Below are 27,166 nucleotides of genomic sequence, written 5' to 3'. Positions count from 1 at the left end.
TGCTTAGCTTTCTAAACCCCGCCCAGTCTGGCCCGAAGGCCTTCCCCATTCCCTCTGTCCATCAGCTAGTGCAGCTCCAGTGAACAGCAGGTGTCACCCTTTTGCTTCCAAACCACCATTCCCACCAGGTACTTGCCAAGCTCCCCAAGTCGGGCCCGAAGAACGCTCCCCACCCGTGGCGTAGCGGCGTTCGGCGGGGGCACGTCTAAGTGTCCCTGTCCCCACGCGCACGGAAGGACATCCACGTGGGCTGCTGTTTTTCTTCCCGAGAGGAGGGGCGCGAGAGGCCGCGCTGGCCTGGAGATGCCAGAAGGAGCCGGGAGGCGTCCTAGATGCTGAACTGGTTCTCCGCCGCCCAGCTCCGCTGCTCTCTCCCCGGCTCCTCGGGCTTCGGCCTTCGGGCCCCCAGCCCAGTTTTCCGCAGCGGTGCTGAGGCGGGCTGTTCGGCAGCCGCGGCCGGCCGGGCTCGGTGGAGAGCTGAGCCTGCTGCTGCTCCCGCTGCTCCCGCTGCTGCAGCTGCCCCCAGCGCGCCCCGACCATGACTGCGGCAGCGGCCGCGGCTCTGGCGGCCGCTGACACTGACCCGGACCCGGACCCGAAGCCGCTGCGATACGTCGTTCAGCTTCACTTCATAAATGAGGAGCAACTCCTGGACGGCCTGCAGCCCTTTCGCTGCTCGAAACCCCTCCTGCTGGAGGTGCATCTTGGGGAAGAAGATGCTGACTTGACGGTGACGGATGGTGAGTGCCCTGACCTTTGGCCAGACCAGGGGATCCAGGCCAGCCTCTGGCTTTGGGAGGGTCAGTGTCACCCCTGGCTGGGGGGGGGGGGGGGGATGGGAAGGACAAGACTGGAAGAAGAGACGGAGGTGGGCCGAGGAAAGTGTATCAAGTGAGGCGAAAATAAGTGGGAAGGTCTGGTTGAGGGGAGTCACGATAACTATTTCAAGGACTGTCATCTGCAAGAGAGATTAGACTTGTTCTACTTGGCCCAGTGGGCAGAACTAGGAACAAAGGGTAGAAGCTAGTGCCTAAGAGATTTAGGAGATAAGGAAAAGCTGCCTGAACAGTGTCTGCCCTCGGAGTTAAGTGAGTTCTCCATCCCTGAAGTATGGCAGAAGGAGAAGCGAAGGAGGGTCTGTAAGCAGGACTTAGATTATCACCTGTTGGGGATATTGAAGGCGGGATTCCTATCTAAGAACAGGTTGAACTATTGGAACTCTTTGAAATCCCTTCCAATTTAGTGGAGCTTTACTGCAGTCTAGCAAAGGATGCCTTGCTTTAATTTCCCAACACTGGGGAAGAGATTTAGTAAAGAAAGGAGGCTGTCTGCATGACTTCAGGAAGAGTCAGAAGCTAGGGGCTGACAGTAGAAGTGGATGACTGAGGTCCCTTTGGACTTGTGATCACAAATTCTGAAAGAAGCTGGGCGCAGGGAAAGGAGAAGAGGGATACAAGTGTTCAATCACACCTAAAGTCCTAAGAAGGTTTGGGCATATAATAAATTTAAGAAACTATTTTAAAGCAGCCACCTGGGGTTGGAGGTCTCTGAAGTATAGAAAGTCTATGAAAACTGATCAAACTGGCATTTATTAAAGTGTTTATAAAAATAGATGGGTAAGTGAGATTTTGCTCTTTGGAAGCTAGATAGAGCAAGAGTCATTTGTAAAGATCAAAAAGTGGTGAAGGAGGGAATGATAAGGGTTGTTTGCTCCTTACTAAGAGTTTTAGTCACTATCTCTTGTATGGGCCTGAATTAAGATGAAGTTATTTCATTGGCTAGGAGTAATCAAAATGCAGGGAAAAACTGGGAAACCAGGGGAAAATGTCCTTGGGGTATTTGGTTTCAGGCATTTAGGCTACATTGAACACCATTTGTTGGCATGGGTCTGAATTGGGTTGAAAAATCATTTCCTTGAGAGTTGTCCTTTCACCTGGTTCCTTTTTATTAGGGTATAGATTTGAGTTGGAAGGAACCTGAATATTAACCAGTTTGTCCCCTTCCTCCCTCTTTAAAGTAGATGAAGAAATGAGCACAGTGACTTACCCAAGTCATACAGACAGCATTTGCAAAGCCAGAATTAAAACATAACTGATTTTCCATCAAGACAATGTCATATCCTACTATGCAAACCTAATTTCAGTTTTTGAAAAGTTTACCAGACCAGTAAATCAGTGGAATACTATAGATAAGTTGTCTAAATTTCTGCAAAGCATTAACAAAGCTGATCATTTCAACCTTATGGACTCTTATGGACTTGATGGAGACGTGACAGTTAGATGATAGAACAATTAGGTGAATTCAGAACTAGTGAAGGAAGAATTAGGACCCCCCACCCACAAAGTGTTCATTCATGGTCTGATATCATCTTGAAAGTAAGGCTATGTAGCACCCCAGCAATCTGTTATTGACCTGAACTGTTTAGTGTTTTGGTCTGGGATTTGAATGAAGATATTGACGTTTGTCAGGCTTATCTGATTTGCAGCTGAGGTAAAACTGGGGGAATAGAGACAAAATTATGGAATACAGGATGGAAAAAACTTGATGAATAGGTCAAATCTAACCCATGGCACAGAAGATTCACATGGACTGAGTTTAATTTTGAAGACTTCTTCATAACTCTGAATCAAGCCCTGTGACTCAGGGCTACACAGAAAACTTTAAAATTTTGCTCTCTTCATTCCCTAGAAGAACCCTCAACTATAGTTAAGCCATTGGATTAACAAAACATCAAATATAGAATGATTATTAATAAATCTGACAGAATGCCCAAATAATTTGAACCTGAATTCATTAAGACTCAAAACCACTTTCCCCTCTTGGGAGTCCCCATCCATTGACAGTTGTCCCTGGATAGGAGACTCAAATCAGATTACTGATCCATTAATACCATCTATAATGATCAATAAGCAGTGAGTTTTACAACCACCCACTTCTTTTGGGTTCTTTGGAATGATCAAGAGAATTTCAATTAATAAGACAACCCAGGAAATGTTTTTTTTAAGTATTCAATATTTATTAAATGCCTACTATGTGAAAAGTATTATTTGTTGGACTAGAAACATCCATTGACCTCAAAGAACATGCATTCATTAGTGTGATATACTGTGTTCATAATTAAGTAATTACAAAGTTGTTTCAAGAGGAAGAAAGGGCCGGTGGGCGAGTGTAGAAAGAGGATTAGGAAAAGCCTAGTCTAGGAGGCAGCATTTGAGATGTGCTTTGCAGAAATGAGAAATGCTACCTAGAGAGAGTCCATTTTAGACATAAGGGACCACAATTGAAAAACCATTAAGTCATGTAATAGAGAACCACTAGCAAGTCAGCTTGATGGAAAAAGAAAACCCGTGAAAAGGAATAGTGTGAAACATACCCATATGACTTGGTTTTCTGATCCAGTTAATTGGCACTCTCCCTACCTGAAAAGTTCATGTTTATTCTTTTTGAGATAGAACACTCCCCTCTGGATCAAGCAGGTATCTCGAATTACTTCTTGCTATCATCACTGCTTTTAAAAAAAATTTTTTTTCTAGGTGGGGGAAGGCACAATGTAATGGAATTAGAGAGAGCTGGACCTGGAAAGTAATTTCTTCATGCATTCCCAGGCACCTGAAAAAAAAAAACAGGCAGGAGTGAGGGTGAGGGGAAAGAAGATAGAGGTAGGAAATCATTAACCAAATAAATCTCCACTGTGTTTATTGAGAAATCTCATAAGGAGGGTAAGGAGTTCCTTAAAAAGAAACAGCTGGGAAGACCTGGACTTAAGAAGTTATAGCTTCCAGTCTTCATACAACTTTGACTGGTATCCTCACCTGCAAAATAGAAAGACTGAAAAAAAAAATCATAGAGCCATAAATTTAGAGCTCCAAAGAATGTAAAATCCCTTTCAGTTCTAAATCTTGTTCCTAAAATAATTTTTCAAATTCAAGAATATCCCAGTTTTCTGTCAACATCTACTTGGGATTCATTGATCTTCACAATCTTTAGAAAATTAACCTGATAACTTTTTCTAATGCAATCATAGTTCTAGAAGGATTTTTAACCATAATCCATCTCCTTTATTTTACTCTTGAGAAAGTGGACCTAGGGGCAGCTAGGTGGCGCAGTGGATAGAGCACTGGTCCAGGAGTCAGGAGTACCTGAGTTCAAAACAGGCCTGGGACACTTAGTAATTACCTAGCTGTGTGGCCTTGGGCAAGCCGCTTAACCCCATAGCCTTGCAAAAAAATAAAAAAAAACTAAAAAAAAAAGTGGACCTAGAGAAATGAAGTAGGATCATGGGTTATAGAACTAAAAGGGTCTCTAGAGAACATCTAAATAGCAGTTTAGAGATGTGAACACAGATCCAGTGATCTGTAATCTTAATCAAATACTCTTAATAAAGTGGGTTTGTGTTGAGCTATTTATAATAACATCCCCTTTGTGACCAACAGAATATATATATATATATATATATATTAAAGATTTTATTTATTTTGAGTTTTATAATTTTTCCCCTAATCTTACTTCCCTCCCCCCTCCACAGAAGGCAATTTATCAGTCTTTACATTTTTTCCATGTTATACATTGATCCAAATTGAGTGTGATGAGAGAGTAATCATATCCTTAAGGAAGAAATGTAAAGTATAAGAGATAACAGGATCAAACAATAAGATAACAGGTTTTTTTTTCCCTAAATTAAAGGAAATAGTCTTAGACTTAGTTCAAACTCCACAATTCTTTCTCTGGATTCAGATGTTATTCTCCATTGCAGACAGCCCCATATTGTACTTGATTGTTGCACTGATGGAATGAGCGAGTCCATCAAGGTTGATCATCACTCCCATGTTGCTGTTAGGGTGTACAGTGTTTTTCTGGTTCTGCTCATCTCACTCAGCATCAGTTCATGCAAATCCCTCCAGGCTTCCCTGAATTCCCACCCCTCCTGGTTTCTAATAGAATATATTTTAAGGCAATTGTTGGCAATTTGTTAGTATGATTTTTCCTGTAGCTGTGAGAATAAAATTGACTTAGCTTCTTAGCCTTAACTCCTAAGTGATTTTTCTGCATTCCCTCAAAAAAGTTAAGTATATATCTCCTTGAGAGGATATTGGCTAATATGGCTCTTCTAAGAGTTTAGATAAAGCCTAAACTATTGGTGAGGAAGATGATTTTTTTTCTCCTTCTAAAGTGGCAGAGGAGATTTAACTATTCCAGAGGGATCTTAAAGGGAGAATGTGACAAAATAAAAGCTCTCCCTTCATAGAGGAAGGCACATGGGAAATGAAAAGAATGAAATGAAACTAAGAAATTCTCAATGCGTTCTCATTTTTTGACCCAATACTTTCTGTAACCCATATTCTCCTTTCTGGTAAAATATTATACTTGATAGCTAATCAATTTCAGGGACTCATCATTAAAATTCTATTTTGATGCTTCAGAGTATTATGGCGATTGGGATATCAAAAGCAGTGCCATTAGAGTGAGAGTTTTTTCAGCTCTTATCACAGAAAAGTGATAGTAGTTGGTAATGAAGTTCATGTTCCATTACTTGAACACTTATCTGGCTATTTCAGAGAGGGCTGCTTGGAGGAAAAGGGAGAGCATTAGGAATGGCCTAGTCTAAGAGGTAGTACCTGAGTATCTCTGTGTGCTTTAAAGAAAGGTAGGTGTCCTACCTGCCTAATTTGCCATCAGTTTGATACAATCACTTGGTGTGTTACACAGGGCTTTTTTTTGGGGGGGTGGGGTTAACATAGTAACTAACTATTAAAGCCATGTCAATACAAAAGTGTATAAAGGGAGGCATCTAGGTGATGCAGTGGATAGAGAGCACCAGTCCTGGAATCAGGAGAATCTGTGTTCAAATATGACCTCAAACACTTGATACTTACTCACTGTGTGACCTTGGGACCTTGGACAAGTCACTTAATCCCCTTGCCTTACCTCCAAGAGTGACTAAGTGTAGCAATTTGCATCATTAGATGGACTATCTGAACTGAGAAAAACCATAGGACATCAAAAAAGTTGAATTAAAATTTAACAGTAGCTGATTTTAAAAAAAAGTATTTAAAGCCAATGGGGATAAGTGACTTGCCCAAGGTCACACAGCCAGGCAATTATCAAGTGTCTGAGGTCAGATTTGAACCTGGGTCCTCCTGACTTCAGAACCTGTGCTCTATCCACTTTGCCACCCAGCTACCTCTGTAGTAGCTGATTTTGTCTTACTTCAGAGTTAATATCATTGTCAACAAATATCTAGTATTTATATAACTCTTACAGTTTCTGTACTAAGCTCTTTCACAATATTATCTCTTCTGCCCCATAACATTCTTGGAAGGTAGTAATATTATTACCTGTTTTATAGTTGAGGAAACTAAAGCAGATAAGGTTAAATAAATGATTTGCCTCACAGATATTGTCTCTGAGGATTTGAATATTTTTCTTGCCGAATAATCCAGGTCCCACCTATCCACTGTTGCCTTCACCTACCTGTGAATAGTTTAGTGTAATAGACTCTCTGGGGGAGGGGGGAGGAGGAACATGTTCAAATCTTTAATTTGAATGAATTGATTGGAGCATTTTGGTTTTTTAGGGTTTTTGCAAGGCAATGGGGTTAAGTGGCTTGCCCAAGGCCATACAGCTAGATAATTATTAAGTGTCAGAGGCTGCATTTGAACTCCAGTACTTCTGACTCCAGGGCTGGTGCTCTATTCACTTCTCCACCTAGCCACCCCAAATTGGAGCATTCTTATTAAAACCTAACCATATGTGTGCAACCAAAAGCTTAACTACTGCCTTGAAGAAAATTACAAACCTCATAATAATGCCACCTTTATCTCTAAAATGTGCTCTATTAAACTGTTATTAAAATTTTAGGATTGCATTCTTCTGTTTAGAAAATTTTATCACTGATTTAAGATCCCCTGAAGTTTCCTCTGAAACTTCCTCATAGGTGAAACTACTCCCTTTGTAAGTATAAAATTTTTGTCCAGATCTATGATTTCAATGATACTGAGAATTCCCAGTGTGGAAATGCCATCTCCAATGGCAAATCAGTATGTATATATATATATATATATAATTCACAGAGCTCTTGGGGGCATCGAGGGCATGGGAGGATTTCCAATCTTGAGGCTCATGGAGTAATCAATGTAATCATAATATCAATCTTTAAAGTATTTGAAGGACTGATAACTTCTTTTAAAAAATAGCTTCACAAGTAAACCTTACTGAAATTTAACTTAGTCTTTGAAAATTTGACTGGCTTTTAGAAAGTATCTAAAGTAATAATTCTGACTCACTTCCTCTAGTGCTTTAAGATTCATCAAATAATTTGTACATACAGACTTTCATGGAGTGAGGGGAAGAGGCAGTAATAAAAGTACAATAGAGAAAGGGCTGATCATGTAATCAAGGGAAAAAGGCTCAAATCCTGCTTCTGACACATACCTGTATGAGCTTGAGCAAGTCAATGAAACTCAGTGACTCATTTATAAAATGAGATTTCCTCATCTCTGAATCTGATATATGATTTTATGGAAGAGGTAGAATAAATATTATTATGCCCATTTTACATGTCAAATATATGTAACTTGAGAAGTTATGGGACTTGCCCATGTTCATACAGTTATTAAGTGTATCAGTGAGCAGCAAGCCTTCTGAGTAAGGGAAATACTTTGCTAAGGTAGAAAAGGATCAGGGAACATAGGGTCACATTCCTTGTCTAGTGCTTACTGTCCATGTGAACTTGAGCAAATCACATAACTTCTCTGGGCCTCATTCTTCTCATCTGTAAAGTGAAGGGATTAGACTAAATAATATCTGAGGTGCCTTTCAACACTAGAACTATGATCCCATAATTCTTTACATTTGTATTCTCAACTTCATTACTTTTTCTTGAGGGAACAGAAAATCTTTAAATCACAAGAAGATAATAAATCTCATAGATAATCAGGTGCATTTATAAAAAATCTCAATTAATGGATTCTAGAAGATTTCAAGAGCTGTTTTCTCCTAGTTGACAAGTCATTTAGGTGGGTGTGATAGAGAATGAGTATGATAGAGTAGTCCTAAAGTTGGGAGTCAGACTATCTGGGCATTTACTAACTATGTAACCTGGAGCAGCTTAGCTCATTTTTGTGTTGAGATTTTAAAATTTATTTTCTTTCTGTCTCTCTGTAAAATGGGGCCAACAATATGGGATCTAACTCATAAAGATATTGTGTTATATGTTTTCTCATATGAGAAAAAGCAGGAAGGTGTTCTGGAACTCTAGGGAATGAAGATGTCCCTGTTTTCTTGGAAAATGTGCCAACTTAGGGACAGCTCTGTCAAGTTCTGCCAATCTCAAAAATGTTTTGAATTTGGAATTTGGCAATTGTCTCTTCTCTGAAGAACAGCTGAGCTGAACTGGAGAAACTCCTCACCCAAAGGTGATAAAACATGCAACATGAAAATTAGTTTTTGAGTCATACTGTTGAGGCAAATTTAATAGACTACTTATCTAGAAGGGACAGTATGATACAAGGCAAGACCCCTTGTGGGGGTAGGGGGCATTGGTTGGGAGGAGAGGAATGACAGACTGAATGTTTTAGGGTTAGGTGGAAGAAAGAAAAGAGAGACTCTAGGACACAGAGGCAAAGACCCTAGGCACAACAAGGTGACTGCTGGGGACAGTGTTTTCCTAGAGTTTGGAAAGAAAAGTCATGACCTGACCTTTGAAGAACTGAAAGAGAATCTTCAAAGGGAGAAATGTTCTCCCCCCCCCTTTTTTTTTTTTTTGCTTAAACAAATTTTAATGCTAACTAGGTCCTGAAGGCCTATTGTTTTTACTGCTGATTGCAAATGTCCATGCTCTGAGACTAAGCCTTGGTTACCCAATGCTCACTGATACATTTAATACTATACGACCATGAACAAGTCCTGTGACTTCAAGTTACATACATTTAGCATGTCAAATGGGCATGAACATTTTTTTCCACCTATTTCATAAAATCATAGATCATAGATTCAGACAGAAGGAAATGTCATTTTATAGATAAGGAACAGAGCAACAGAGTTTCAATGACATACTCAAACTCACACAGGAAATATGTGTCAGAAGCAGAATTTGATCTTTCTTTCCTTGATTTAATTCTGTTTCAGGCACTATGCTAAGTACAGTGGATTCCAAAGAAAGTACAAGATAACTCCTACCCTCAATAGCTTACAATCTATTGGGGAAGACAATATACACACAAATTTTTAGTTATACAGTGGTTAAATGGGAAATAAATTGAGAGAAAGAATTGGAATTAAGAGGAGTTAGGGAAGTCTTCCAAAGATGGAATTTTAGTTCAGTCTTGAAGGAAATGGGGGGGGGGGGGTCAGTAATCATTGAAGAGACGGGCTTTGAATGCTAAGCAGAACATTTTATATTGATCTTGGTGGTGATAGGGAGCTTCTGAAGTTTATTAGGGGTTATAAATGGCTTATGAATATTTAGTCCAGAGTAATTAAAATGATTTTTTATTACAATATCTTAATAAATGGCACACCTCTCTCAAGGGGAGAGGGGCACCAAATCCCAGAAATTTTAGATGTTATACGCACTTTGAAAGGTTTTGTTCCTGCCCTTTTGTGCCAGTCATTGGTAGGATCACAAATCTAATTGATTCATTCATCCCCATATGTTTCCCTGCCCTACTCATTATACTAATGAGCAAGAACAGCTACCTCCTTGAGCATGTGCAAAAGAGGACACAGACCCTAGGTTAACTCAGAAATAGTTGGGGCAGACCTGGCCTAAGCTCAGTTTTTGATCAGATTGAGGCTAAGTCTTTTGTCATAACTCACATACCTGCCTATAGGCAACAACAAAGGCAGATCCCATACACCCCCCATATTCCTCATATTGGGTATGAAGAAAAACATGGTCAAATCCTTGATTTAAGAAAATTACTTTGGTAGTTGAATGGAAGATAGATTGGAGTTGGGATAGACTTGATACAAACTACTGGGAAAGTATATTGTATATGACATTTTCTGTTCTTTCCTTGGTGTGTTCTGATGGGCCTTTTTTCATGGAGTGTTTCCCCCCACCCCGGGGTACCAAAAATGTAGCACCTAATTGTAAGATTGAAAATACTGAGTCATGCTGGAGGAGGAAGAAGTAAAGAGTAAGAGGTTATTTTAATTGGTATAAATAAATAAATGCTTTATTTAAATGTACATTGCAATTTAACTCTAATGCTCCTCTTCTTAACTGGTTGTGGGGGAGAGATTGGAGGAAAGGGGACATTTGAGGAGGGGGAAGAGCATATATGCCTTGATCAAGGATATTGAAACCTAAAAGGGAAATGACAATTGGGGATAACAGAGGGGAAAACTGATTAATCAAAAAGAAAAACATGTGTAAGTAAGCTTTCATTGTAAAGGTCACTTGTCAGGTCTGGCATTGATTTTATGATTAATGCCGAGTAGCATGACAGTTTTCTGTCCTAGAAATCACACTTGACAGAGGACAAACATGCTGAAGTGTAGCTGCAAAGTATATGATTTTCTCTCCATTTTTTTTCTCCAGCCCCTCCTCCCTATAGCTACAAAAAAACCTTTCATATATCTGACCAAGTCATTTCCCTATGGTTTTCTACTGTGATTCCAGACTAGCAAAGAAAGTTCAATGTCTTTTTCTTCTCTGGAGAGTCTCATGAAGTTTGATGTGTGGCATGGTGTCAGACAGACAAATTTGCAGCTTAACTGAGCTGACTTTGAAGGAAACTGTCTTGGCTGGACAAGTTATTCAACTGTTGAGATAGTCATCTCTTAGGGCTCACTGTTTGATAACAATTGCAATTCTTTTCATCATCTTCAACCATTGGCTTAGCTAGATAGAACTTCACTCTTTCAAGCATGGGCAACAACCCTTGAACTAGGTTTGGTTGAAGACTCTTACACTTGGAGCATCAGATCTATGCTTTGTTATCTGCAGGTATAGGGTGAGAGAGGGTTGGGTTCTTGCTGGTTAACTATTTTTAGTTGATAGAAATTCCCCTCAGTAAGGAAATCTAACTTTGTTTATAGTGATCCATCACCAGGAAGTTACATCCCAGTCTCTGGTTAAGGTCTTATGTAGATGAGAGGCTAAGGGCAGAGGTATAAATGCAGTCTGTGCTCTGGAAGCAAGTCCAGTGTCTCACCTGTTCTTTAGATGCAGTTAGCTTCAGCCCCTTTCTAAGGTTTGAAAGGCATTCCCTTTACATTTCTACATGTACCTATATTTTGTCCTTATTTTGGAGTCCAAAAGGGATATTCTCTATAATGTGAAAGTGTGTGGGGGTAAGTAGATATTGGAGAAGCTATTATATTTTCCTCTACCTCCACCAAGTTCAAAACAAATTTCATAAGCTCTTCTTCTTTTAGTAATTTATTGTCCAAAAGTAATTTTTGTATGGGAGTGTAGTGGGGGAGAGGAAAGCCTGAAAGGGAATCTTCTACAGGGAATCATTTACATGCCTTTTAAAGCTGGATTCTTTAAAAGTTTTTTTTTATTTTTCCAACATGAAAAGATAGTTTTCAACAATCATTTTTTCATAGATTTGAGTTCCACATTGTTCTCTTTCCCTCCCTTTACCACTCATCAACAGAGAGCAATATAATATAGGTTATACATGTATAGCTATATTAAACATATTTACATATCAATTATGTTGTAAAAGAAGAATCAGAACAAAAAAGGAAAAAAAACAGGAGAAAAACCATTAAACATAAAACAAATCTTAAAAATTGAAAATAGTTAACTTTGGTCTGCATTCAAATTCCATAGCTCCTTCTCTGAATGTGGATGGCATTTTCCATCACAAGTCCTTTAGAATTGTCTTTTTTTAAAGTCCATCATGTTGATCATCATATCTTGTTGCTGTTAATATATATACAATGTTCTGCTGGTACTGCTCATCATCAGTTCATGCAAATCTTTCCAAACTTTTCTGAAGTCCAGCTGTAGAGCAGGGGTTCTTAATCAGGATCCATGAATTCAGATGGCAAAAATTTATATCTTTATTTATTCCCTTTATAATCCTAATGTTTTATTTTATGCATTAAAAATTATTAATCTGAAAACATTCTATGTTCAGCAGTTGGTTTCACCAGATAGCTAGTGAGGTCCAGTTAATAACCCTACCATAAATATACATGATAGGACTAAAGAAGAGATAGATAATGATTTGGAAGCTTGGGAATTGTAGTTGGAAGATCTGAATTCTCATTCCAATTTAACTATTTACTACATGGGTGCTCTTCAGTAAAGGGTTTCAACATATCAATAAAATGAAGACTGAAATAAATCAGATGTATCAATCTGACTAACTTAGGGCCCCACATTGGAACTGGATTAAAATATAATTGGGAAATGTTTAATAAAATAAATAAAATGCAATTCGACATAATGTTAAGTTGTGGTTATCTAAGTCATTATATGACTGAGGAAACTTTCTGTCAGAGTTTGACATCTTTGGACTAAATTATTTCCTTTTTTTCAAGCAAAACATTCACATATTAACCATATCACAAGAAAGCAAAAAAAGTGAGAAAATATACTTCAATTTCTCCCTGAGTGTTACCACATTTTCCTAGTAGTTTTTATCAAACAATGAATCATCAGTTCTTTCTCTGGAGGTGGATAGCCTTTTTTTCATTATGAGTCACTTGGAATTGTCTTAGATCACTGTATTGATCAAAAGAACCAAGTCTTTCAGAACTGATTATTTTTACATCATTGTTCTTACTATGCACAATTTTCCTGGTATTCTCACTTCACAGGAGTTCATATAGCTATTGTCATGTGTTTTTTTTTCTTTCTAAAACCACCTTCCTTATTTTTTACAGTACAAGAACATTTCACCACAACCTTATGCCACAACTTCTTCAGTCGTTCCTCAAATAATGACTGTCATATCAATTTCCAATTCTTTTCCCTCACACAAAGAGCTGATACGTATATTTTTGCAAACATAGACGCTTTTTCTTTCTCTTTGATCTCTTTGAGATATAAACTTGATGGTGATATTTCTGGGTCAAAGGGTGTGCAGAGTTTTATAGATTGAGTGAATTATTTCTAAGCTTTTACCTGGTCCTTAGTAAATTAGGGTTGGATCAGGGGATATGTTCTTCAAATTCAAAGTTTGTTGTGAAGCCAGTATATTAAACTCCATGGTTCATTTTGTGTGTGTGTGTGTGTGTGTGTGTGTGTGTGTGTGTGTGAAAGCATTAAAGTAATCTAATGACCTAATGTGATTACTCTTCTGTTTCCTCCGGGGATATGCTTTTGACTGTGAGAAAAGTAATATCCTTTTCCAAAATTTAGAGGAAATGTGAAAACCTTTCCATATGACTTATCATGGACTTGGTAAATCAAATTGTCAATAGGAATATTGATCAGAAAGTGAGCTCTAAAATAGACATTTAGCTTTAAGAGTAACTCATCTCAACTTAAATTAGTTTTCTGATCAGTTCTAGACAATTGCTAAAGTTTGCAAGTCCACTCTGAATATGTAACTACTGGAAAACCACTCAGACTCATGATGTTACTTCATTATTTCCATGGTCCAAGTAGGAGATGATGGTTGTTGTCCTTAATTATCAAAGAAAACCAAAGTGACATCACTGTTAGAGAACTTATGGTGTGTCCAGTTATTGCTGAGCATACTAATACACCTTGGAATGCTTTACCACAGGTGGGGCACAAGCAGTTCATATAAGTAGGAAATAATGTAAACTTGTTTAATGGATAAAGCTCTGCATCTAGAGAGAGCCACCACTGAGTTAGTCAGTACTTATTTTCCTAACACTGTGTAAACACTTGAAGGGCTTAGCATCACAGTTCAAATCCCATCCTAGACTCTTTGCTCTGTGACCCTGAGCAAGACAGTTAACATCTCCCAGCCTTAGTTTCCTTGTCTGTAAAAATGTGATAAAAATAACACCTCCAAGAGTTGTTAGGACAAATGAGATATATTTATAAAGACTTTGTAAACCATAAAGAACTACTTAAATAACAGGTGATATTGTTATTCTTCTTATGCATCATTCTATATCCCTTCTCTCTGATGCTGGTAATGCACTTAATCTCTATCCCTGATATATAGAATCCCTCACTACCATTACATTTCAACTCAAGTACCATCTCTTGCCTTTCCTGACTCCACCTCACTTCTCCTAGCTGCTTAATGCCACCTCTGTTATTTAATATTTATTTTGATTTATTTACATTTATATCTCTTATTTCTTTTTACAATATAAGGTCTTTGAAGGTAGAAAAAAATTTGAGTGGTTTTGCAACACTAAAGTCTAACAGAGGGAATAATTAATAATTGCTGTTTGAATTGATATTTTTCAAATTGTTTTGAACCTAGAATTAAATCCCCAAATGATCTGACTGTGTTTATCTTTTTGAAATATGCCATTTCCACATGTCTGGATACATGATGGATTTGTTCAGCTTTTGTCTGGGTATTTGGCCTATATGAAAGGAAGCTAATATTCTCACATGTACAATATATAATTATTTTCTTAATTGTGACATTAGTAAATTATATTCCTCTAAGATTTTATGAATATACACATTCTTGCACTGAGGGGGGAAAAATGAATGTTTCCCCAGTATTTTTTTTTTTTTAGATTTTGCAAGGCAATGGGGTTATTAAGTGGCTTGCCCAAGGCCGCACGACTAGGTAATTATTAAGTGTCTGAGGCTGGATTTGAACTCAGGTACTCCTGACTCCAAGGCCAGTGCTCTATCTACTGTGCCCACCTAGCCACCCTCCCAGTATTCTTTTATGTTTTTTGTTGCTGAAAAGTTGTTTTAGTCTTGTCTTACTCTTTGTGACCTCCATTTGAGTTTTCTTTGGCAAAGATACTAGAGTGATTTGCCAATTCCTTCTCCAGCTCACATGACAGATAAGGAATTGAGGCAAACAAGGCTAAAGGACTTGCCCAGAATCACACAGCTAGTAAGTATCTGGGACCAGATTTAATCATTTCCTGACTCTGGACCTAGCACTCTATCCACCAAGCCCTTAAATAGTAAATACAATGAAATTTAAATTCTCATCTTTTTCATATCTTTTGGGGAAACAAATGCTAATACACTGATCCAAAGCATAAAGAGTGAAGAGAAAATAAGAGCATAGATAATCAGCCCAGGTTATTTAGCTATCCCCAGAGAAATAAACCCTGGTAATAATCAAGACTAGATCACACTATTTTTGAAGTTTTTGTTCCTGCCTTTTTCTCTGTTATTTAGATGAGATATAGTCTTTTGCTTAATTAATAATTGAGTAGGTTGAAACCTTACAGACTAGCTAGTCCAATCTATAGCTGATTGTGCTGGCCATCATCTTTTCAACAGTGTCCTTGGCAATTGATCATCCAAACTCTACTCACAGTTCTCTGGAGATAAAGAACTCTCTAATTACCGAGGTAGTGTATTTTGCTTTCATAAGGCTCTCAAAACAGATTTTTTTCCCCTCTCTCCTTTCTTATATTGCTGGATATTGTGAAGTATTGACCTAAATCTAATTTCTCCCTACAAATCTCCTAGTAGTTTTTGTAAAATAATGAAATCATTTGCTTAAAAACTAGAATCTTTGAATTTATCAAATACTATGCTATTATGTTTGCATGTTGCCATTGATGAACCTCTTTTTCAAAAATTAGAAAATTGTTTTAATGAGTATTGCTTTGAATTAGTGTGACATACTAATAGATCCCAATCTTCCTTCACACCTTTTCCCCCATCATTGTTCTGTCCGAATTTTTTTCCTAGTTCTATAAAATATTCCTTGTATCTTGGAACCACTGGGTGGCATAGTAGATAGAGCACCAGGCCTGGAGTCAGAAGAACTGAGTTTAATTCTGGCCTCAGGCACTGAAGAGCAATATGACCTTGCATAAGGTACTTGACTCTCTGTCATGGAGCTGGAAAAGGAAATAACAAACCATTCTAGTATCTTTGCCAGGAAAATACCAAATGAGGTCCCAAAGAGTTAAATATGACTAAACAATCTTGCATTATGCAATTTAAAAAATTTTTATTTCAGTTAATTTTTAGTCAATTCTCTAGGATTCTTTAATTTCATAACTTTTCAAAACTCTTTAAGATTAGTGATTTAAGATTAATCTCCTTCATGAAAGAATAAATGTTGATGAAAAGGACCAAGGCCTATTTTCACAAGATCAAATATTAATCAATTGCAAGAAGGCTTCACCCCTTTTAGCATTGTCTCTCACTAGTCACTACAATGAAGTCAAAACCAAGAGCAGGCTACCAGAAAGAAAGCCTTGACATATATTTAATCTCTTTCCTCTTTTCTGGACTTTTTGCAATAGTCTCCCAAGCAGTTTCCCTCTTGCCACAGAAACCTTCTCTAGTCCAACCTTCACACATGTGCCAGAGTGATAACCCTGAAGCACCCATCTGACCATATCACTTTTTTTTTCCATGAAGTTTTAGTGGCTACCCATTGTCTTCAGGTAGAGTACAATCCCTTCATCACTCAGCATTTAAAACCTTTCATAATCTCTCATTCTAGGTTTTTTGTGTGTATTTCCCCTTACATATTCTACAATTCTGCCCAACTGGCCATAGTTTTAACTTTCTAGATCATATCTTCCATTTCTAAGGCTCCATGCCAGGAATGCTGTCTTCCCTCCTTAATCTCTTGGAACCCCCAGCTCCCTTTATAGTTGACCTCAATTCTTTCAAAAGGCTTTTTTTTTAAGGTTTTTGCAAGGCAATGGGGTTAAGTGGCTTGCCCAAGGCCACACAGCTAGGTAATTATTAAGTGTCTGAGGCCAAATTTGAAATCAGGTACTCCTGACTCCAGGGCCAGTGCTCTATCCACTATAACTCCTAGCTGCCTTGTCAAGAGGCTTTTCTTAATGTTCTCAGGTATTAGTACACCACGCCTCCCTGAAATAATTTTCTAGTTTTTATATATTTTGAATTTACTTGAATGTGGACATTCTCTATCCACTTCCCCATAAAGGATTATCTTGCTTATGAATCTATATTCATACTGCTTGCCACTTAAAAGGCACTTAGTCAATGCTTGTTGAATGAATGGGACACTATGAATTTCACTGGATATGGGTAAAAGAAACCTATAACATAGACTTTACTGTTGAGGAGCTCATCATTGGAAGCACTTGGAATACAGAAGCAAAATCATTGGAATTAGAATAAAAACATATGGGTTCAAATCTAAGTTCTGGTATCTACTCCAAAGTCATCCCACTATAACAATTCTCTTCCTCATGCTACCTCTTACACTAGACAAATGTCTTTATCTCTCTGGGCCCAAAATTCCTTTTCTGTAAAATGAAGAAGATGGAACAATATCAATGGAAACAACAAAAACAAAAACCTAAACATTATGTGATCATAATGACAAAAATGACTGTGAGGAATGTAGGGTGTTGGTCTTCAGTAGGTGCAGAGGGGAGCCCTTAGGAAATCCATTACAAAGGGGGAATGGCCCAGCCAATCACAAAGCTGGAAGAGTTTTCCTAATCCCATTCCAGGGATAGCAAACCCCAAACCTGTTCTCAACTGGTCAGGACTGACCTAGGGATCTTGACCTAATGCTACTGAGTTTGTGCAATTAGGTAATTGAATATTAACCCACATGCCCCCATGATGATTGGGGTTCTTTAGCATATCATGTGTTGTATGATGTGGGGGGATCAAATTAGGGGCAAGTCATGGAATGGGTGGACCTCTTAGATTGTAACTCAAACTCTGAGAGCCTATGAACATCCAAGAGGGAGGGGAAAGAGTTTCTGAAGACCATAAATTACCTGACTTTGAAGACTAATTCATGCTTCATGCCTAGGTGAAGTACCTGTACCTTGTAAGGTGAATCTTACAAGGTTTGTGAATAAAATGTATAATTTTCTCTCATTTTAGCAGGTTTTTCTTTTCATTTATTTATAACAATTTGGGGGCTCGTGCCAGGATCTTCAGAACCCCTTGAGGAAGCCCCAGAAGAGATTGGAGTACAGAGCGCTCATGGCTTGATTTCAAGCTAGCTCCTCCTTCCTTTTCTGGGGTTCCCTCAGGTGGATCTCTGAATGGACCTGAAATCCTGCCATTGACAGGGAGAGTGGAAAATTGTGGAAATGACCCAGGAAAGGTAGGAAACTTTGGTTTTTATCTTTTGAGGTGATTGTAGACAATTCCAGGAAAGGAAGTCCTAGATGGGAGGCCAGGGGTCGAAAAGGCACCTCAGGGAGGGGAGGAAGAGACCTCCCCTAACCAATGTCCAAGGAGATGCCTTTGGGTAGGAAATGAGCTAGCTGGGACAGCGAGGATGCTGTCCAGGGTAAAGAGAAAAGTAAATTCATAAGATACTGCTGTTCTGAATGGCCACAAATCCCCATCCAAGGACAGTCCGTCTAGTGGCCAAGGTTTGGGTCTGAACAGTGAACCATAAGGTACCTTTAAATAAAGAGGAGGTGGACTATGCAGCATGCTGGATAATTGGGGATGCTAAATTATGTCTGAGTGAGTTAGAAACAGATTAAAAAAAAACATAGGAAAACATAGGTGGGATCCTCTGGCTACTCCTAGAGAGGAGGAGGCTAACAGCTGGGCCCAGGAGGAAAGGGAAAGTCTGGAGAGAAGAGGAAAAAAGAAATATTTTCTAAATTAAGGAAGCCGTTTGGATCCGGTGCTGTGTGAGTGAGTTTGAATGTTCCCACAGGAGTGTATTTGTTCTATGTCTTGTTTTGTGTGTCTCTTTTAAGCATTTCTTGGTCTTGAAGACCCAGCTCAAGTTTTAAAAGAGGGTTATCTGGGAGTTGGGCCCAGGAGTTTCAGAAGGTGGGGGAGAAGGAAGTAGTGTACAGCAGCCCCCACATGGAAATCAGCCCTTCCCTCACCAAGCCAGTGATAGCTGTGCTAGGTGTGCACAGTTAAGGGAAGGGAGAGGGATTCCTAAAGAGAGAAAGCTGTGGTTTGGGGAGAGTTTAGAAGAGTTTAAGAGAAAGAAGAACTTTTAAGGGAAAGATTGAGAAGTTCTAGGAGGGAAGATTTTTTTTTTTTATCCTTATGAGTGTCTGGGGAAGATTCCATGCTTTCTCCCTGGGTTGGGGGAAGGGTTTGTGAGTTGGACACGTGGTGGTCTTGATCCCATCAGCCATCTTGTTAAGACTTGAACCCTAGACTGAGTCTGCCTAAATGCCCACCCCCTCACCTGTGGAGGGAGGGGGATACACAGGACAGCTCAAGTGCTTAAAGCCTTAAAGGGAAAGATCCTTCCACAGGTAGGATGTGTGATTGGAAAGAAAAAAAAATGTATAAAATCCAGGGGTTAAAGGACTCCTTTATTGAAAGGAAATCACGTTTAATGAATATCTGCTGGCCATGTGGCCTGAGTGATGACTTGCATTGTTCTAAAGTTTTTAGAGTTTTAGAAAGTGCCCTGAGGGTTTTAAAAGAGGAATACTAGTGTTGTAATATTCTGACAAAATTTGTACAGAATGGAAGGAATTAAATAACCTAAATTGTTAAATACTTTGGGATTAAATGATTTTAACACTATTGTAATTTTTGCAAGGAGTTAAATGGTTTGGGATTTTAAACTCTATTGTAACATCTTTGTGTTAAAAAAAAATGTGGTATTGGGTTACTAAGAAGAGAAATGCCTAGGTGATGAGGGATGTTTACTGATGTCTTTTGGGACAAGCTCTAATTGTTTTTAATGTCAAGTTTAATAATGCTAACAACTCCATTTTTATTTTGGATAGAGCTTTTGGAATGTGAGTGTTGGATTCTCTGTATAAGGTACTCTAAAGTTTTTATCAAACTAAACTGTTGGGAAGTTAGTTGAGTTGTAATTACATTGGGGTTTTAAATGTCATGTATGAGATTGGATTCTGAGAATTTGGGTAAAGAGACAAAAGTATAAAGAACATGGGATATTCATTTTGCCCTTGTTCTAAGGGAGATAAGAATCTTAATGTTTAATGTATATTAACAATGCATGTTTAATTTTAAAGAAGTCAAGAATGTAAACTTCTGTCTTAGTAACTGCAGACAGCTGATGGGGGGCTATGAACAAATTGCATTTGTGGGCCCTATTGTAAGGTAACTTATTGATGAATAAGATGTTTTTATCAGTTATGTGATTCTTTTGTAACTGCAAAGAGATTATATTTGCAATATTTAGTTATCTATTGTGGATATGTTATTTAAATACTGTATTGTTAAAGCCTGGGATTAATGTGATTGCTTTGAAGGGCAATAAGGAAAATGTGAAAAAGTACAACCCTTTCTGGGATAGATCTGTGGGTTTATGAATAATGTAGTAATGGAGGGATTTGTATGTTACTTTGTTACTGTTATTGCTGTTCTGTTATAATGAAATTAATAACCCATGTTGGAAATTTAAGGCTACCTAAGATGTTTTTTGTTTTTTTGTTTTTTAGGGTTTTGCAAGGCAAACAGGGTTAAGTGACTTGCCCAAGGCCACACAGCTAGGTAATTATTAAGTGTCTGAGACCGGATTTGAACCCAGGTACTCCTGACTCCAAGGCCAGTGCTTTATCCACTACACCACCTAGCCACCTCTACCTAAGATGTTTTAATGGTTTTAAAGAATTCTGTAAAGTAATTTGTATGTTGGGGGCACTAGGTGGTTCAGTGGATAGAGCACCAGCTCTGGAGTCAGGAGACCTGGGTTCAGGTCAGGCCTCAGATACTTAGTGATTGCTTAGCTGTGTGACCTTGGACAAGTCATTCAACCCAATTGCCTTGGGGGAAAAATAACCATTTGTATGTTGAGGATGGCTAGTAGGTAAACAAGTTTATGTATAGAAGTTTCTAGCTATGTGTGTGAATTGGGACTATTTTGGGGAGATATATATTCCAAAGCAGTGGTTGTTTGCTTTGAAGAGTAAAAGCACTATATAATATAGGAAAGATAAACACAAGATAATTTGATATTTCTCTTTGCAATCTCCTGGACAAAGGAGGCATTTATTTGTTGTAAGATACAACAGGCTACAAAGAGGTTTCTCTAGACAAGGAAATCTGATATGTCATCTTTATGTAGAGATGGAGTAGATATGATTTCAGACAAAGAGATGGCTCTAGTAAGAGGTAGGAGACAGGCCTGTAGGGCCAATCATGGTTAGAATACTAGGCTTTAGGCAAAGACCCAGGAAGGATAATCTGAGCTTTAGGTAGGGGTTTCATTAATTGGGCCTCCATTAAGATTATAATTGGAATTTAGTGAATTACATTCACTGGAAGTTCTAATTAGGTAAAACAACTATTTTAGATCACGGGACTTTTAATTTTCTCTTATGTTAGATACCAGGATAGTCAACAAAAAGAAATGCTACTGGGTAAATGTCATGTTCTTGGAACCAAGGAAGCCAATGGGCCAAGGATGTCAGGTGACAGGGATGGGCAGCTGAAGGGGTGGTTACTCAGTATGGCTGAGGTTGGAACCCTTTGACTTGATTTCCCCAAAATGACATGTGGATAATATCTCACCTGGAAGAATAAATCTGGCCTAAGACATTTGACTTACCCATGTGACCTCTTCACAAAGGAAATTTCCTTTAATGTCCTGGAAAGTTTTAGGTAAAGTAGATCTAATAGCCAGACATGGGTTAGGTGTCTGGCTCTTGACACCTGCTATCATGCCAAAATAGAAAGTTTCCTTAGTTTTTGTATTAGAGGGGATATTTAGGTAAGAAGAATGGGAAATTCTTAGGATAATTACAGTTTCAAGTTCTAGTTTAAGGAAAGGAGTGTGAGTTAGATGAGTATACCCAGAAAAGGAAAACATGGAAATATTTGGGGAAAAAAAATTCATTTTGGTTAAGGATATTTAAGTCATTATTGTAATGAGAGGAAAGATTAAAATTGTTTTATTTTAAGCCAGATGCTGGGTGCTCTTTGAATAAAGATGACTGTTGAATGTATGTGTATGGAGCAAATTCCCAATGAGAATGATCACATTGACTCAAGCTTGTGAGTTTGCTCATGTACTAAAATACTAATGGAAGCTTGTGTTAAGTGAACTGTGTGTCAATATGGCAATAAGGCAAAATGTAAATCATAACAAGTTCCAGAATCTCATTGTTTTGTGATGGAAACATGTGTTTTGATCTGAAGCAGTTTCTCTACCAGAAGACAATGTCTCAAGGAGTCAGAGCTGGAGAGGACTTTTTGGAACAGATTCAGAAGCTACTGAAGAACATTGGATGCCTCCAAGGGAGAAGAGAAGAGGAGAGAAACTGGGCCAGTTATCTCCACCATTTCTCACCTATGTGTACATTGTTTATCTGTAACTTCCCCTTGACTCTGTAAGTGTGACACCCCTACTTATGCCCTTCTCTTTACAGAAAGGGGGGGCAGGGTGAAAATGTTCTCCATTGAGAAAGAAAGAGGGAGATTATTGGGTGGCATTATTATAGCTATATGAGTATGTATAGGGAATAGTCCTATCTCTGATTTAAACAGGGTGTTGGTAAAGGTGGAAGGAGAGTCTAGCTGGCAGAAGTCAATGCCTAGTCTTCTGGTATGGCTGTTGGACTTGCCATAGTTCACAGCAGTTTGAGAATTGGCCTTGGGTACCCCTGGGTCTGGCCTAGATTCTCAGTCCCTGGTCAGAGGTGCACTGTGGCACAGGCTTCTGATCCAGAGGAAAGAGACACCAAGTGCCATGTGACTGAGTCAGTGCAGGGTGACTATTGTTTATAAGTGACTGGCCAGGATGTTTGCCTGGGGAGTAGCAAATGTCTAGACATATCCAGAAACAGGACACATAAACTCAGGACTGTACAACTTAGAGACAGGTAGCCTCAGACTCATGTGAGATTAATGATGGGACCTGGATCCCTTGTAAAGATGCACAAACTGGGACATTTGTTAAGGGAAACTGATTATGAGTTAGTATGGATTTGCAAGACAAGTGCTGAAATGGCTATTTTCAGGAAAGATAATTTAGGGAACATCACTAGGTATATTGGCTATTCTTGGGGTTGATCCAATGGCACAAAATCATGAATTTAGTTTGAATTTTGGAACCAGGAATACCTTTCTAACGACGTTGATATAAAAGCTTGCAGTGGAAGGAGGTACAGCAACTTTGGAAATGTACCTATTATCATGATGATTATATGGCCTATTTAAGAGGGCCCCTTGAAAGTAAAGAGGAACAGTATTATCCATTTGTTGGAAACTATTCCTGGAAGACCAACTAGCACTAGAGGGACATTATTGGATTTGTAGGACTACTGCCTAGACCCAATTGTTCAGAGTTGATCAGGGAGTTATCTAGACTTAAGGCCCTACTACCTGGGCACAGGATGGGAGTTGGGGCTATGGAACCCCCAGTTTATATCCTGAATAGACTAATGAGACTCCAAGCTGTGGTGGAAAAATTACCAATCACCCAGCTAGGGTTTTGGACTTGCTGGCTACCCAAGCCACGTAAACAAGAGAGGCGAGTATTCAACATAGATTGGTACTAGACTACCTGTTGGCTGAGGAAGGAGGAAGCCATGGTAAACTGAACTTGTCAAGCTGCTGCCTAAAGATAGATGACAATGGGCAGGTGGTAAAGAAGATAACTTGGGATATTAAAAAGTTGGCACATGTTCCAGTCCAAACCTGGACAAGCCCATTTAGTTTCTTGGATGAATTGGATTACTGGTTCATGGTGGAGTTACTGGGTACCTTACTATTGGCCCTAAGTGGGAGAATCCTATTAGCTATGTATGTCTCCCATGTATGATCCAGTTAATAACTCAAATAGTACAAGATTCTATCAGCAAATTAGGATTGGTGTATGACTCTAATAAGGAAGAGGTAAAGATATTGATAGGGAAAGTCAGTAGTCCTATCAAGGATGAGGATTGTGAATTAATTTGAGGAAGACACTGGAGGTGAAGTGTGAAGACCAAGTTGTTATTATAAAGAAAAGGGGGGAGTTGTGAGGAATGTAGGTTGCTGGTCTTCACAGGGTGTGGAGGGGAGCCCTTAGGGAATCCATTACAAAGGGGGAATGGCCCAGGCAATCACAAGGATGGAAGAGTTTTCCTAATCCCATTCCAGGGATAGCAAACCCCAAACCAGTTCTCAACTGGTCAGGACTGACCTAGGGATCTTGACCTAATGCTACTGAGTTTGTGCAATTAGGTAATTGAATATTAACCCACACACCCCCATGATGATTGGGGTTCTTTAGCATATCCTGTGTTGTATGATATGGGGGGATCAAATTAGGGGCAAGTCATGGAATGGGTAGACCTATTAGATTGTAACTCAAACTCTGAGAGCCTATGAACATCCAAGAGGGAGGGGAAAGAGTTTCTAAAGACCATAAATTACCTGATTTTGAAGACTAATTCGTGCTTCATGCCTTGGTGAAGTACCTGTACCTTGTAAGTTGCAACTTGCAAGGTTCGTGAATAAAATGTACAATTTTCTCTCACTCTAGCAGGTTTTTCTTTTCATTTATAACAATGACCAATCCTGGTCCTCTTTACAAAAGTAGGAGACTTCACATATACTATCAGATTCTTTTGATGTGATGGTTTATTTCACAAGTGTTATAAATGGCTCAAGAATACTTAGTCCAGAATGATTAAAATGGCTTTTATTAAGATATCTTAACAAAATGGCACACCTCTCTCTCTCTGTCTCTCTCTCTGTCTCTCTCTCATGGTGGGAGAGAGGGACGGGGAAAATCCCAACATACAAGCTCTTTTATGCACTTTGAAAGACTTTGTTCCTGCCCCTTCATGCCAACCATAGGCTGGGGTCACAAAAATAATTTATACATTGGTTCCTATATGTTTCCCCACCCTGCTCATATGAGCAAGAACAGATAATTTCTTTGAGCATGTGCAAAGGTGAAGGTCAAGACTAGGTTATTTTTGATCAGTTAAGGACTAGTTTCTGATAACTTAGTTTGTCATTTTTGGAATGGGATTAGGAGAACTCTCCCAGTTTTGTGATTGACTGGGGCCATTTCCCCCTTTGTAATGGATTTCAAAGAGGCCCCCTTTCACACCTTGTGAAGACCAACAAGGCCCTTCATTCCTTACAACTAGACTTTTGGTATATAGGATGGTTTTTGTAGTGGAAATTCAAAAATACAACTGATGTAAAAAAAATAAAAACCATAATCAACCTTAATTACAAAATAGAGGTTTAGTTTATACCACTTTTACGATGTCTTCCACCTTTAAATTCTTTGCTTCTGTGAGATCAAAGTAGTGACAATGAGAAATCAGAAGGCAGGTGAATTTTCCTGGGAAGAATAAGTATTGTATTGAGAAGATATAAAAGTATTAGACAAAGTATTTTTCCCAGTCACTGTACTTGTCAAAGTGATGCAGAGAAATCTGGGCATGGGAGTGCCAGAGACAAACTTTGTAAATCTTTTGTTCATATTGTTAAGGGAATCTTCCTTCTTCCTTTATCATCTAATTTAGACTACACCTGCCAGCCTGACCTTTAATCTGATTTGGATTGCATTGTCTTTTGATGAAACAGCTTGAGAGCTGTTTTACCTAAAACCCCTCAAGAGACCCCCCCCCCCTCAAAAGAGAACCCTCCCTAAAAGGCAAAATCTTCAAAGTGGGACTTGGGTCACTATCAGGTCACTATCCCTTTCCATGGATTCTAAGGGAGAATTTAAGATGGAGGAAGGGGCTTGCTCTCTTTCTCTGTCCCTATTGGTTTGAAAATCCCATCTGGGATTCGCTATTGGAATTGCTATGTCCCTGGGGGAAACCTGTCCTGCTCTCTTCCCCTTTTCTCTGTGATAGTCTGTCTTCCTTTGAGCTAGGTTCCAAATCCCTGGTTTATCTTCATCTGAGCAACAGTCGGAAAGGATAATATTTATGTCTCCCCAAGATAGTTCATACTGAAGGGAAATCTATCTAAACTCCTCAGCAAACTTTGGAGTATACTCCAAATAAAAGCCCTAATTTCCCTTTTATCTGGCTCAAATCCATCATTAAAAAAGGAACATGGACACTAGTTATCCTTCCCTGAGCATCTGGGATTTCCCTTAGTGGGCACAGTTGAACAGGAATCTCTCTATGGTTTGGAGAAGAGGGATTAGGAATATCTGGGTTATTTAGCAAAGGAAGGTCAAAAGAAGGAGCCAGAGGCTCAGGTGGGTTAAGGAAACGTGAGGGTGAAGGTAAAGGAGGGATGGGGTTGGGGGATGGGGGGCAAAGAAACAGGAGGGGAGGATTGTTGGGATGTGAGAGAGAGGTAGGTGAACCAAGGATTTGGGGGTTTGTGTTTGCCTGAGGCATGGGAGGAGGTAAGAGATAAGCAGTCCCTCTCCTAGTTTGAGAGGGGTTCAATTCAAATTTTAAACCTTTTAAATCATCCTTGTGGGTTGGAATCACTTAGGCTTCATGCCTGGAAGCAAGCTTCCTTTTGATTGAAAAGGAACCTGAGCTAGGCAGGTTTTGGCCTCTTCTGAGAAAGCATAGGGAGGGGGAGTTGGATTTGGGGCTTGTATAACTTTAGGTCATTGATAATATCGGTATATTTTAAGTTTACCTCACTTTTGGGGGATTTTGTCACTAATATTTTTCCTTTTTTGATAAGTTTGCTAATGCATAAAAGCTTGAACATAGCAAGCTTCTATAATTCTCCTTGTCCTTCTACAAAATTCATCTAATTCTATGATAACTTCACATTGCAGAGGACCATAATTTGTCAGTTTTCATCTCCTTTTAGATATCTAGGCCAATCCTGTGTGCAGAACTTAATAGGATATTTCTTTTTTAAAACCTGCAAGTCTAATTCTTTCCAATGAGATAGCACCTGACCCAGAGGAGATGTCTTTGGTACTGAATAAGTTTTTCCCATGTTTTCATTCTCCCTAACTTCTAGATAAGGATACAACACATCAATTGGATCTAAAGCTAAATGTCCTTCCTAATAACCCATACTCCACAGTGGGATAAACCAAACTCAGACTGCCTGTCAGTGGTGTGTCTGACTTCAACAACACAGGACAGGCCCACATTTAAGGGGGCTAGAACAAGATTAGCACCTGGGAGGCTAGGTCTATGCTAATCTCTTAACATCTCAACCTGTACCCTATCTTGAGACGGCATGCAGGGAACAACACACAGAGGAAAGAGAGCTAGAGATCCA

The 27,166-nt window shown here is 39.0% G+C and overlaps 1 protein-coding gene across 1 annotated transcript in view; it reads left to right on the top strand.

Annotated features, from left to right (window-relative positions):
* Nucleotides 1–538: 538 nt before the first annotated feature.
* The window catches only part of LOC141495750 (histone-arginine methyltransferase CARM1-like), a 272,410-nt gene continuing 245,782 nt past the window's right edge, over nucleotides 539–27,166 (top strand). The window contains exon 1 of the mRNA XM_074197436.1: nucleotides 539–740. Within this exon, the coding sequence (XP_074053537.1) occupies nucleotides 539–740 (202 nt within the window). The remainder of the gene's footprint in view (nucleotides 741–27,166) is intronic.

The sequence above is a fragment of the Macrotis lagotis genome, chromosome 8 (genome assembly GCF_037893015.1).
Source record: "Macrotis lagotis isolate mMagLag1 chromosome 8, bilby.v1.9.chrom.fasta, whole genome shotgun sequence".
NCBI classification, from domain to species: Eukaryota; Metazoa; Chordata; class Mammalia; order Peramelemorphia; family Peramelidae; genus Macrotis; species Macrotis lagotis.
This window is presented reverse-complemented; position numbering and strand designations above follow the sequence as displayed.